Below are 13,130 nucleotides of genomic sequence, written 5' to 3' on the forward strand. Positions count from 1 at the left end.
ATGAAGCAAGTTGTGAAAAGCAAAAGGAAGAGAAGCAGAATAAGGCTCTAACATATCCATGGCAAATCCCACAGCTCAGCAAAAGAGGCAGACATAGGCCATTGCAAAATGATCAATTTTCACAAGCAGCCTGCAGGAAATTTGTGTGATATCAGATCTCACCAGGGAGAGATCAAAAGTCATGCAAGATCTTCTCATATCCTACTCTACGGGTCCACCTGCATTGAATCCAAGACATGAAAGAATGAATCTTAGCTCCAGTTTCAAAATGTCCACCACAAAAAAAAATTCTGCAAAGCAGTCCTATTTGTATGTGTAAACATTGATGTACAGATCACCTTGATATACGTCAAGAGATCATAAAATTCCTTGCAGTATTGTATGGGACTATGGACTGGACTCATATATAAACTATTCATTTTCCTCCACAGATGTTGCCTGATCAGCTGAATACCTCCAACACTTTGTTTGCTGAAAGAGGTTTAATTAACTCACAGAAATCTCCATCCCTCCAAAAGTACTACAAGCTTTCCACATTGCTCAATGCAATATGCATCCATCACCTAAGAATCCTTCATCTGAAACAATGAACATCCATTGAACCAAACTTCAGACCCAAAGCTATCTGCTATAATTCCATCATTGCAATTGTTCAACAAATGAGATAACAAATGAGATGACACGTCTTTTCCTATAGCAAGACAAAATGGTGTACGATCACAAATTCAGCAGTCTGCAAGTGTTAAATGTCACTACTGTGCAGGAGAGCAACTGCTACATTTCTTAAATTGCAGAAGCTAAAGAAAATAACATGCTTTTATCTAATTCTCCTCTTCTTGGTCAACTTCCTCCTTAACCACCATCTCTTTTCACCAATATTTTTAGGTAGTGTTCCTGCAAGTGTGATCAGCTCAACCTTGTGGGAGCTGAGCAGGTGATTGTTAGCAAGTGCCTTTATTTCTCATTACAAGGGACATTTCAATGCACTGAAGCTACCATTTGAGATCACCGACAATTATTTCAGAAACTGTAAACACTGAACATCGGATTCCATATATACTGCCTTACTGGCATTCATAATAAAACTATGACTGAGGATAGATTTTGATACAAGGCGGGCATCTTTTACACTTTCTGATGCTTCGGTTCTGGCAATTATAACTTTTGAATTGACCCATTTCACGACTATTAACTCTGTAAATCAGATTGCTTCCCACCATTTCCAATTTAAATTTCTTGGCCTACTGCCAGAAAGTTTGCTCTATGTCGGCATTGCTGAGCACAGCAAAAACTGTAAGCCTGCTCAGTATAAGTTGGGGGAAGGCAGGTGAAAATGCATTAATTTTCATTGAGGAGTCTGCAGTGGAAGGATGAGCAGGTTCAATTTCCTGGGTATCAACATGTTAGAGGAGCAATCCTGAGCTCAGAGCATAGATACAACCATCTCTACTTTCTTAAACTTTAAGGAGATTCAGCATTTCATCAACCATATTGACAAACTTCCTCAGATGTACATTGGAAAGCATTTTAGCTGGTTGTATCATAGATTGGTATGAAAACTCCAATATAATAGGAATGCAAGAGGCTACAGAGAGCGATTGACTCAGCAAGTTCCAAATGGGTACAGCTTTCCTTATCATCAAAGGCACCTACAAGAGGTGCCAGGATGCAACCTTCCTGATGTCTCAGGAAGGTAGCATCCATCATAAGGAATACCTACAATCCTGGCCAGACCTTCTTCCCGATGCTGCCATCAGGTGGTTTGTATAGGACCCTGAAGCCCTGTACCTTAAGGTTTAACAACAACTTCTTATCCACTGCCACCAGGTTCTTTAATTGACTTGGAAAACATTAGCACTACCTCAGATTATTTTCTCTCTCTCTCAATTTTGCACTAATGTCTTAATTTTTACTTTGTGGCTTATTTTGGATAAGTGAAAGTTATGTAAAATTTATGCTAATTGGTTTGTATTCATGTTTTTCCTCCTCTTGTATTGTGCAGCTGCTGCAAAAACGCTAATTGTTCCACGGCATTTGTACCTGACATATTACAACAATAAACGTGAAGTTGAACAATAACGTCCATGCTCACTGATATTTCATCAGCTGAAATGTAGTCTGGAAGGTTGGATATCTCTACTGACATGAGATGGTAGTCAATAAGTGAAGACCAATTGTCAGAAGCCCTATCGGATCAGGGTGGGAGGAAAAGGGTGGCTCAAGAAACAATTGGGATCAAGCAACATCAGAGGGATATAACGGGGAGTAATAATGACATTAGAGAGACAGGAAACTGAGGATTGAAGTCTTGCGTATATTTCTGAAAACTTAAACATTTACTAATCTAGATTTAGAATTGGTGGATGCAGAAGCAGTGTCAATACAATGGTTGAGTACGAGTAGTTGTGAAAGGACAGAGCTGGTTATGATCTTCCAAAGTCCCTAAACTGTAGAAGGATTCCAGCAGATTGGAAAACCCCTTATTAAAGGCTCAATTCAAGAACTGACAGTAGCAGTCTATCATGTGGAGAATGCTGGAAACCATTTTATATCATTGAGAAATTTATAGTGCAATGATGTCGAGGAATTGTGGTTATATGAAAGCAAAACACTATTGTGCAAGTTTATTAGAATTTGTTGAAAATGTAATGGCCAACCTGGACAGAGTGAAACAGACTTCCAAAAGGCATTTGTAAGGCTACATAAAAGATTACTGTATAAGGTAAGAGAGCATAATACAGGCTAATACTTGCATGGATGCAAGATTCACTAATTCCTGCAGATCTGATCAAAAAGCTCCAAAACTTGGACCTCTGTACCTCCCTCTGCAACTAGATCCTCAGCTTCTTAACCTGAAGATCACAGTTTATGTGGAAATAGCATCTCCTCCTTGCTGATAATCAACATTGGCACAACTCAAGGATGTGCCTTTAGCCCACTGTTCTACTCTCTCTACACCCATGGCTGTGTGGTAAGGCACAGCTCAAATGCCATCAATAAATTTGCTGACAATACATATATTGTTGGCAGAATTTCAGATGGTGACAAGGAGGTGTATAGGAGGGATATATAATGTATTAGCTAGTTGAATGGTATTGTAGTAAACACCCTTACATTCAAAGTCAGTAAGACCAAAGAATTGATTGTGGACTTCGGAAAGGGTAAGACAAGGGAACCCAAACCAGCTCTCACAGAGGGATCAGAAGTGGAATGGGTGAGTCGTTTCAAATTCCTGGGTGTTTCAATCTCTGAGGATCTATCCTGGGCCCAACATATCAATGCAATTACAAAAAAGACATGACAGCAGGTATATTTAATTCGGAATTTGAGGAGATTTGATATGTTACAGAAGACTCTCACAAATTTCTACAGATGTACCGCTCTGGTTTCAGGGGTGGGCACTGCACAGGATGGAAATAAGCTGCAGAAAGATGTAAATACAGTCAGCTCCATCATGGGCACCAGACTCCCCAGCATCCAGAACATCTTCAAAGAGCGATGCCTCAAGAAGTCACCATCCATCATTAAGAACTCCCATCATCTAGTAATGCCCTTTTCTCATTGCTACCATCAGAGAGGAGGTACAGGAGCCTGAAGGCACACACTCAACAATTTAGGAACAGCTTCTTCCCTTCTGACATATGATTTCTGAATGGACATTGAATCAATGAACACTACCTCACTCTTTTTGCACTACTTATTTAATTTAACTGCCAGTAATACTAAACCTAATTCAGATTCTGATTCTGAAATGAGAGTCAGGATAAATGAAACATTTTCAGGTTGGCAAACTGTATCTATCTAGGAGCTGCAGGGTCAATGCTGGGCTTCAGTTATCTGTAACCTCTGTAAATATCATAGCTAAAGGAACTAAGTTTATCACAACCAAATTTGTTGATGGCTTAAGATGGAACATGTGAACCATGGTGACTTTCTGTGAATCTGCAGCATGTAATTTCCCTTTAAGCAATGTACTTTTAAATCAGCTTAATGATTTACAGATTTTATGATCTTCTGAAGGACTCAGCAGATCAAATACATATAACACCTTTAAGTGGACAAAGGTTCATCACATGACCAGAAGCGAGGTGGTGGGGGGGGGGGTGGGTGGACTCTAAGCCAAGCTGAAATGTACAGGGATGACTTCCCCTCTACCCAGCATCGTTAGCAAATGTACAGTCACTAGAAAACAAAATTGAGAACCTGAGGGCAAGATTGCAGGTATCAGAGGGAAGTGAGAGATTGTTGTGTTCTATGTTTGTGCCAGATGTGGCTTTCTCCCAGCACCCCACATACAGCGATCAGACACAGAAGCTTCTCAATTTATAGAATGGACTGAACTGCTGATTCAGAAAAGGGAAAACATGGAGATGTATGCTTCATGATAAACTCACAGTGGTGCTCTGATGCGGCAGTTTTGTTAAACTTGTGATCCCCCGACCTTGAACATCTAATGGTCAAATGCCATCTATTTTATTTACCTAGGAAGTTCTCCATAATGACTACATATCACCAGCGGCTGACTATAATCAGCTGCTTGAGATACTATATGATGCCGTCTCCAAACAAGAAACAGTCCTTCCTGGTACATTTCAAATCATAGTCAAGTACTTCAATCAGGCTTGTTTGAAGAAAATCCTGCCCAAATATCATCAACATATAACATGTAGCACCAGAGGTCCCAACATATTAGACCATGTTATACTAAGATAAGGAATGCCTACCATTCCATGTCCAGATTACATTTTGGTAAATCTGATCACTTGGCTGTCCTTCTCCTGCCTCCACATAAGCAGAGCCTAAAGAGCAAAGCTCCCAAGATTAGGACAACAAAGATGTGTTTACAGGAGGCAGAGGAGTGGCTATGAGATTGCATTGAGTCAGTGAATTGGGCTGAATTTAAGGACATCCATGGAGCTGAAGCCCTGGAGAAACCATGAGATCCACAATCTGTTGAGGGCCAGATAAGAGGCATTGAAGTCTGGTGACTATTTCCAGGTATGATCTCTGGAAAACTATCTCACGAGCAAAGTGGCAATTCTGGACTAAACTTGAATTAACAAAAGATGCTTGACAGTTGTAGTAGGGTTTGAATACTATCACCTGTTAGAAAGTTAAATCAAGAGACATACACAACAACAGAGCTTCGCTTCCACGAGCTCAATACTTTATATGCTTACTTTGACCATGTAAACCTGGAGCAACTATCACAAACTCCACAGCCCCCAATGATCCTGTGATTTCAGACTCTAAAGCCAACATGCAAGCAGTCTTCAGGAGGGTGACCCACGAAAAGCATCTGGTCTAGATGACATACCTAGCCAAGTACTAAAAACCTGTGATCATCAACTGTCTTGAGCATATACTCAAACCCTTAACCTCTTGATTTAGCACTCTGTATCCACCTGCTTCAAGCAGGCTTCACTTATACCAGTGCCTAAGAACGTGGTAACCTGCCTCAATCACTATCATCCAGTAGCACTCACATCCACAGTGATGTGGTTTTTGAGAGGATGTTTATGAAACATATCAATTCCTACCTGAGAATTGACTTGCATCCACTCCAATCTGCATACTGGTGCAACAGGCCCACAAAAGATGCATCTCATTAGCTCTTCACGCACCACTGGAACATCTGAACAGCAATGATGTATACATCAGGATCCTCTTTATAGATTATAGTTCAGCATTCAATACCATCATCCCCTCAAAATGAATCAGTAAGTTTTAAGACCTCGACCGCAATACCTCCTTGTGTAATTGTATCTTCAATTTCTTCCCTTGCAGACATAGAAACATAGAAAACCTACAGTACAATACAGGCCCTTCGGCCCACAAAGCTGTGCTGAACTACCTAGGCTTACCCATAGCCCTCTATTTTTCTAAGCTCCATATACCTATTCACGAGTCTCTTAAAAGACCCAATTATTTCCACCTTCACCACCACCGCCTTCAGCCCATTCCATTCACTCGCCACTCTTTGCATAAAAAACTTACCGATGGCATTTCCTCTGTACCTATTTTCAAGCACCTTAAAACTATGCCCTCTCGTGCTAGCCATTTCGGCCCTGGAAAAAAGCCTCTGACTATCCACACAATCAATGTCTCTCATTATCCTGCACACCTCTATCAGGTCACCTCTCATCCTCCATCGATCCAAGGTGAAAAGGCTGAGTTCACTCAACCTATTCACATAAGGCATGCTCCCCAATAGGCAACATCCTTGTAAATCTCCTCTACAACCTTTCTATGGTTTCCACGTCCTTCCTGTAGTGAGGTGACCAGAATTGAGCACAGTACTTCAAGTGGGGTCTGACCAGGGTCCTATATAGCTGCAACATTACCTCTCTGCTCTTAAACTCAATCCCACGGTTGATGAAGGCCAATGTACCATATGCCTTAACCACGGAGTCAACCTGCGTAGCAGCTTTGAGTGTCCTATGGACTCAGACCCCAAGATCCCTCTGATCCTCCATACTGCCAAGTGTCTTACCATTAATGCTATTTTCTGCCATCATATTTGACCTACCAAAATGAACCACCTCACACTTAACTGGGTTAAACTCCATCTGCCACTTCTCAGCCCAGTTTTGCATCCTATCAATGCCCCACTGTAAACTCTGACTGTCCTCCATACTATCCACTACACCCCCAACCTTTTTGTCATCAGCAAATTTACTAACCCATCTCTCCACTTCCTCATCTAGGTCATTTATAAAAATCATGAAGAGTAAGGATCCCAGAACAGATCTCTGAGGCACACCACTGGTCAGCAATCTCCAAGCAGAATATGACCGATCTACAACCACTCTTTGCCTTCTGTGGGCAAGCCGGTTCTGAATCCACAAAGCAATATCCCCTTGGATCCCATGCCTCCTTACTTTCTTAATAAGCCTTGCATGGGGTACCTTATCAAATGCCTTGCTAAAATCCATATACACTACAACTACTGCTCAACCTTCATCAATGTGTTTAGACACATCTTCAAAAAATTCAATCAGGTCCATAAGGCATGACCTGCCTTTGACAAAGCCATGCTGACTATTCCTAATCATATAATGCCGCTCCAAATGTTCATAAATCCTGCCTCTCAGAATCTTCTCCATCAACTTACCAACCACTGAAGACCCCAGTCAGTTCAGAATGGTAACATTTCCTCCATGATCTCTTTCAATGCAGCTGCATTACAAAGCAGTGTGCTTAGCCCCCTGCTCTACTTGCGTTACACTCATGACTGTGAAGCTAAGCCAGCTCCAATGCCATATTCAAGTTTGCTGCTGACACTGTTGTCAAAGGCTGAATCAAAGGTGGGTATGAATCAGCATGTAGGAGAGAAATTCAAACTCTGGCTGAGTGGTGCCATAACAACAACCTCTTACTCAATGTTAGCAAGACCAATGAGCTGATTATTTACTTCAGGAGAAAGAAACTAGAGGTCCACGATCTAGTTCTCAACGAAGAATCAGATGTGAGAGGATTAGCAACTTTAAATGCCTTGGTGGACATGACCTGAGCCCAGCATGTAAGAGCAATTATGAAGAAAGCACAGCAGTGCCTCAACTTCCTTTGGAGTTTGCAAATATTCAGCATGACATCTAAAATTTTCTATAGCTGGTTAGAGTTTATTGACTGGCTGCATCAATATGGAGCCCAGTACGGAAACACCAATGCCCTTGAACGAAATATCCTAGAAAATGTTGTGGATACAGCTCAGTCCATCACAGGTAAAGCCCTACCCACCATTGAGCACATCTACACAAAGCATTGTCACAGCAAACCAGCAAGCATTATCAGGGATCCCTACCACCCAGGACAAGCTCTCTTCTCAGTGCTATCATCAGGAAGAAGGTACAGGAGCCTCAGAATGCACGCCACCATGTTCAGGTACAGTTACTACCCCTCAACCATCAGGCTCTTGAACCAAAGGGGATAACTTCATTTGCCCATCATTGAGATGTTTCCACAACCTATGGACTCACTTTCAAGGACTCTTCATCTCATGTTCTTGATTTTTATTGCTTATTTATTTATTATTATTCTTTCTTTTCGTATTTGCACAGATTATTGTATTTTGCACACTGGTTGAATGCAGTTGGTGCAGTGTTTCATTGATTCCATTAAGGATTTATTGAGTTTATGAATTTATTCATTTATAAGAAAATGAATCTCAGGGTTGTATATGGTAACATATACTTACTTTGATAATAAATTACTTTAAACTTTGATGATTCAGAGAGATGAGAAGCTACTTTAAAAGATCACAAACCCTCCACCGCAAAAATTGATAGAATAAGAGATTGGACAAAAGTTTGGCAGACAGAGGGAAATCTGAAGTTATCTACATTGGACAAGTAAAACAACAACAGAATATTGTTAAATGGAGTCATACAGAAAGGGAGAGAAGCATCTGGGTGTCTATACATAAAATACAGAAAGTTAGCATGCAGATACAGCAAGTATTAAGGAAGTCAAATACAATGTTTGGCTGTATTGGAGAATACAAAAATGGGGAAATCTTGCTACAACTCTGGTTTCAGCAACACCATGCCTAGAATATTATTTGCAGCTTTGAATTGAAGTGGCATATATTTACACTGAAAATTCGTTAGGTTGATTACTAGAATGGAAAATGTTATTTTATGAGCAAAGACTACACAGGTTGAGCCTGTACTGATCAAACTTTAAAAAAAAGTTGACTAGTGCCTCACTGAAATTATACGTACAAGAAACTGGAAGTCAAAATGCTATAAATAATGGAAATCTAAAAAAAAGAGAACATGCTGCAAAATCTAATTATTAGGCAGCATCTGTAGAAAGAAAGGCAGATCTTACGTTCATCTGTTTTTTTACAGTTGCATAGACCAACCATTGCTCTGAGCAGGAGTTTTTATATGGCTTGAAAACTGCACACCACATTAATTTTTTTTGTAGGCTGGTGGTTTATTAACAATCAGTTACCAACTTCTATTTTCTGTTTATCATTCCAATTTGTAACAGTGTTGTAACTTGAAATACTGACAGTGTAAATATGTTAGAGCTGTAAAATGTTTCAAAGTAAAAGTTGTGGTACATTAATTATTCAGAAAATGCACGGATTATATTCATTAACACATAATTAATTACAGGGTATTTCACAATTATATTAACAGATTTCAAAATTATATTAACATTATATTAAAGTAAATTCCAGCTGCGTGGCAACAAAGTCTATGTGCACGAGAGCATTTCAGTTACTGTGCAATTGCACACCTACGCACCTTAGAGGGAACAGTGCTTAAGTTTCAGGTCAGAGAACTTTCATCAAGACACTGAATGAACACTGAAGGGCTGCTTCATTTTGTGGAGCAATCTAGAATTAAGGAGCATAGTCTCAGAATATCGAGTCAAACATTTAAGACAATAGCGAGGAACAGTTGTTCCTCTTAAGGGGATTGTGAGTTTTCAAAATTCTTTGTCCCAGGAAGCTGGGAAAGTTGAATTACTGGGAACATTCAAGGCCAAAATAGATTTTTTTTTGTCCACAGAGGAAATTGAGTAATGTGGAACAAGTAGGAAAGTCAAACTGATTGCAAGATGAGATCAGCCACAAAACAGTGGAGCAGACTTAAGAGACCATATTGCCTAATCATGATCCACTTTTTAAAATTTGCAGTAAACAATAGAAGTTAACTTAGAACGGTCCCAGTCTGACACTCTATGGTGGAAGCATTGTTATCCTGAGAGTTGCCAACACTGGTCACTCCAATGAGAACATGCACTTAATTCTCCAGTGAGATTAAAAGGTATGTGATCCACAGGGGACACATCACAATACACGTCTGTCGTTGAAAGTTTATAACATACAATAAAGTACCCTTCACATCAGAAAGTACTTGATCCAATTTCTAATGGACCACAAAAGAACCCACAACATTTCACTTTTTAATTGTGTTGTTCGAAAGTAAGTATTAAGTTCCAGTTCAAGTTTATTTTCATCTGAATGTACATATATACAACCAAATGAAACATTTCTTCAGACCATGGTGCATCCACAATACATATATCACACACAGCATATAAAACAAAATATTACTACAAATAAATTAATAAAATATAATACAAATATAATTCAAAATACTGTACATGTAGTGTGCAATGCAGGGAAACAGTAAACAGCTCACTGTCCTAGTGACCTCATTGGTGGCAGGGTATTCATTAGTCACACAGCCTGAGGGAAGGAGTTATTACCTATTCTGGCAGTCCTAGTCCTGATGCTCCTGTACCTCCTTCCTGATGGTAGTGGGACAAAGAGATTGTGAGGTGGGTGGTAGGGATCCTCAACAATGCTTCGGGCCCTTTGTATACATTGTGTGAATGTATTTCAAGGTCCTTAAGTTATATGCTCCATTTGTCAAAATTAAACTTCTAGTGCACTCCTATTGACTTCAGTCAACATTCTTCAGCCATTTTCCATACTCCTTCCATAAACTCAATGTTCAATGTGCTTAACTCTATTTCTTTAGTGCTAATGGAAGTTGATTTTGTACATCTTCAACTTTGGGAATCCATTTTGGTAAAACAGATGCTTAAATAATTTCTCTCAATGAGAAGACATCCCATTATTTCCTCTTTGGATTTTAACATTTTGTTTTGTTTTAATTCAGGAATTTTTCATTGCTCTTTTAAAAATAATGTGTTATCCACTCAGATGCGCACCATCATCTTCAGATCAGACTAAAGTGCCAGTTGCTCACACCAATAAAAGGACCTGCAGTACTTTTGGGCATGTGATAGGGGCCATCTAAAATGTGTCCTACTTTCATTTAATTCTATCTGCTAATACTAAGCATGATTCAGACATAGCCTATCCCTTCACTCATGCTCAACAAAACTGACCACAATAACATTTTGCAGGTTAAACTAATCTGATATTACATTTTCAGATAACGTATTGTTCACCTCCATAATGCTATTCCATTTGCTCTGTTCTGTTCTTTGTTAATAAGCCTTTAGATTTGTTATCATTCTTCCTTTCTGCACAAATTGAATAAAGGTGTGAAAATGATATGCTTATTATTTTGAAACTCCAGTGGTGGGTTGTGCAATGTTAGATGGGTGACTAATCCTGTTTACACCAGATGAAGTTTTGCATTCTAAACCTCTTCTTGTGGTTGAAGTGTTTTGTTTTATTTCAACTTGATATCTACCAAATTTCACCTGAAACAGACAAAGCTTCTATTGGCACTACAGAGATTATTGGAACCACACCCAACACCATAAGCTCAGGTTCCACTGTTAATGGATACCTCTTAAATGCTGTCACAGTCTTTCAGAAAATATCTCATGGATAATCAATTTCATAATCCATTTTACTTACGTTCCTACTGAGTTTATAAATTACAAAGCTGGACAAGGAGAAGATCCCTTTGATCACGTACTTTTTGTGGCTTTGTTCCATCAATTACAGGGCTAAGCTTTCAAAAGAAAAACCTACATTGTTGGACTATCTGCACAAAAAGTGTTTTGCTAATTGCTTTTTCTTTCTAACAAATCAGAAAAATCCACAAATCAGATATGCTTTGGGGATCCTATACTGAAAATCTACCTGTCTCAGTGCACCGGAGTATCAGGAACATGAGTTTCCATCTAACCATTGATAGGTCAATGCATGAAATTGGAATCTATTCCCCATCACTATCACATCCAATCCAGTAATTAAATAAATTAATACAGTTGCACAGTGCCTAAGTTGAGCTCCATTTGTTCACTGCTCAATGTTAGGAATAACAAAAGAATTAGATCATATTATGTCTTAGTCTCCCATAGCCCCCAATCACCCTGTGATTTCAGTCTCTGAGGCCAACATGAGAACATCCTTTAGTTGTGGACATGGCCCAGTGCATCATGGGTAAAGCCTTCCCAACCACTGACCACATCTACTATTGCAGGAAAGCATCATCCATCATCAGGGAACCCCATCACCAAGGTCATGCCCTATTCTTGCTTCATCTGGAAGAATGCACAGAAACCTTTAGGACTCATACCACCAGGTTCAAGAACAGTTATTACTCCGTAATCATTAGACTCTTGAACCAGTAGGGATAACTTCACTTGCCCCATCACTGAGCTGTTCCCACAACCAGTGAACTCATTTTCAAGGACTCTTCATCTTATATTCTCAATTCTTTCCGCTTGCTTACTTATTTTTTTCTTTTGTATTTGCTCAATTTGTTGTCTTTTGCACATTGGTTATTTGTCCACCTTGTTGGGTGTGGTCTTTCATTGATTCTACAATGGTTCTTGGATTTACTGAGTATGCTCACAAGAGAAGGAATCTCGGGATTGTATATGGTGACATATATGTACTTTGATAATATATTTACTTTGAACATTGAACTTTGAATCATACAAGGGTCTAAACAGCTGATGATTTTTCCTCAAGTCATCTCCCTTTAATAGGCAAAGTTATTATGATTGCCTTTGAGACATTCAGTGTGAAATATATTTTAAGAACATTCTTGTTTACAGCATAAACACAGAGGGATGAGGTGAGATGGGAGGATATAAAAAGCAAAAGGATCTGTGACAGTGGAAATGAAAATAAGAGCCCTGTTTTCTGAAAGAGGATACTAATGAATGAGTCTTGTTCAACTAATGAAGCGAATGAATAGATTTTCTGATAGTTATTCCTCATTTTCAGGTTTTACTTGTAACTCATTTGTAAAAGAGGTTGGTTTCTCAAGAAATCTCTTCTCCACAAATATTTTCAGTTGTTGATAGAATCGAAAGTGGCATAGTTTTATTAGTATATTCAAGTATTGGCTAAGTCCTTGTACTGTGCCATCACTTGGATGTCAATTTCATTTCCTGGAATAGCCAACTAGACAATTGTCTACTTGTAGAAGACACCAAGCAATATGTATACAGGGAACTGGATTTCCTCTACTGGATTAGGAGCCCGTTCTTTCTAATTTTTCCCTCTGACAGAGACACTGGTGCCAATCCTTTGAGCTGCTGGTCTTGGTTCCAAGATAAGGATGCAGTATGTAGAAAGAAAGAAAATGCCTGAATCAGGATGCTGCAATAATATTCTCATCCAATTGCTTATCCTTTGTGATGATGGAAGTTAATATGTGCAGTCGTTGATATGT

At 39.3% G+C, this 13,130-nt stretch overlaps 1 protein-coding gene and 1 long non-coding RNA gene across 18 annotated transcripts in view; one reads left to right on the top strand and one right to left on the bottom strand.

Annotated features, from left to right (window-relative positions):
- Positions 1 to 2,059, top strand: part of LOC132380680 (uncharacterized) — a 104,437-nt gene extending 102,378 nt beyond the window's left edge. For both annotated transcript variants that reach the window (XR_009507842.1, XR_009507843.1), the window contains exon 6: positions 432 to 2,059. This is a non-coding gene — a long non-coding RNA (uncharacterized LOC132380680). The remainder of the gene's footprint in view (positions 1 to 431) is intronic.
- LOC132380597 (complement C1q and tumor necrosis factor-related protein 9-like) overlaps positions 1 to 13,130 on the bottom strand; it is a 79,005-nt gene that overhangs the window by 56,347 nt on the left and 9,528 nt on the right. For 6 of the 16 annotated variants that reach the window (XM_059949523.1, XM_059949560.1, XM_059949530.1 and 3 more), the window contains exon 2: positions 5,541 to 5,635. The exons of 7 other annotated variants lie outside the window; for them this stretch is intronic. In XM_059949523.1, coding sequence (XP_059805506.1) covers positions 5,541 to 5,604 — 64 coding nt within the window. In that variant the 5' untranslated portion in view covers positions 5,605 to 5,635. Of the gene's footprint in view, positions 1 to 5,540; positions 5,636 to 9,257; positions 9,350 to 13,130 lie in introns of all 16 variants that reach the window. 3 more of the 16 variants (XM_059949547.1, XM_059949590.1, XM_059949622.1) reach the window with 2 other exon arrangements.

This window comes from Hypanus sabinus, chromosome 2 (assembly GCF_030144855.1).
Source record: "Hypanus sabinus isolate sHypSab1 chromosome 2, sHypSab1.hap1, whole genome shotgun sequence".
Taxonomy (NCBI): domain Eukaryota; kingdom Metazoa; phylum Chordata; class Chondrichthyes; order Myliobatiformes; family Dasyatidae; genus Hypanus; species Hypanus sabinus.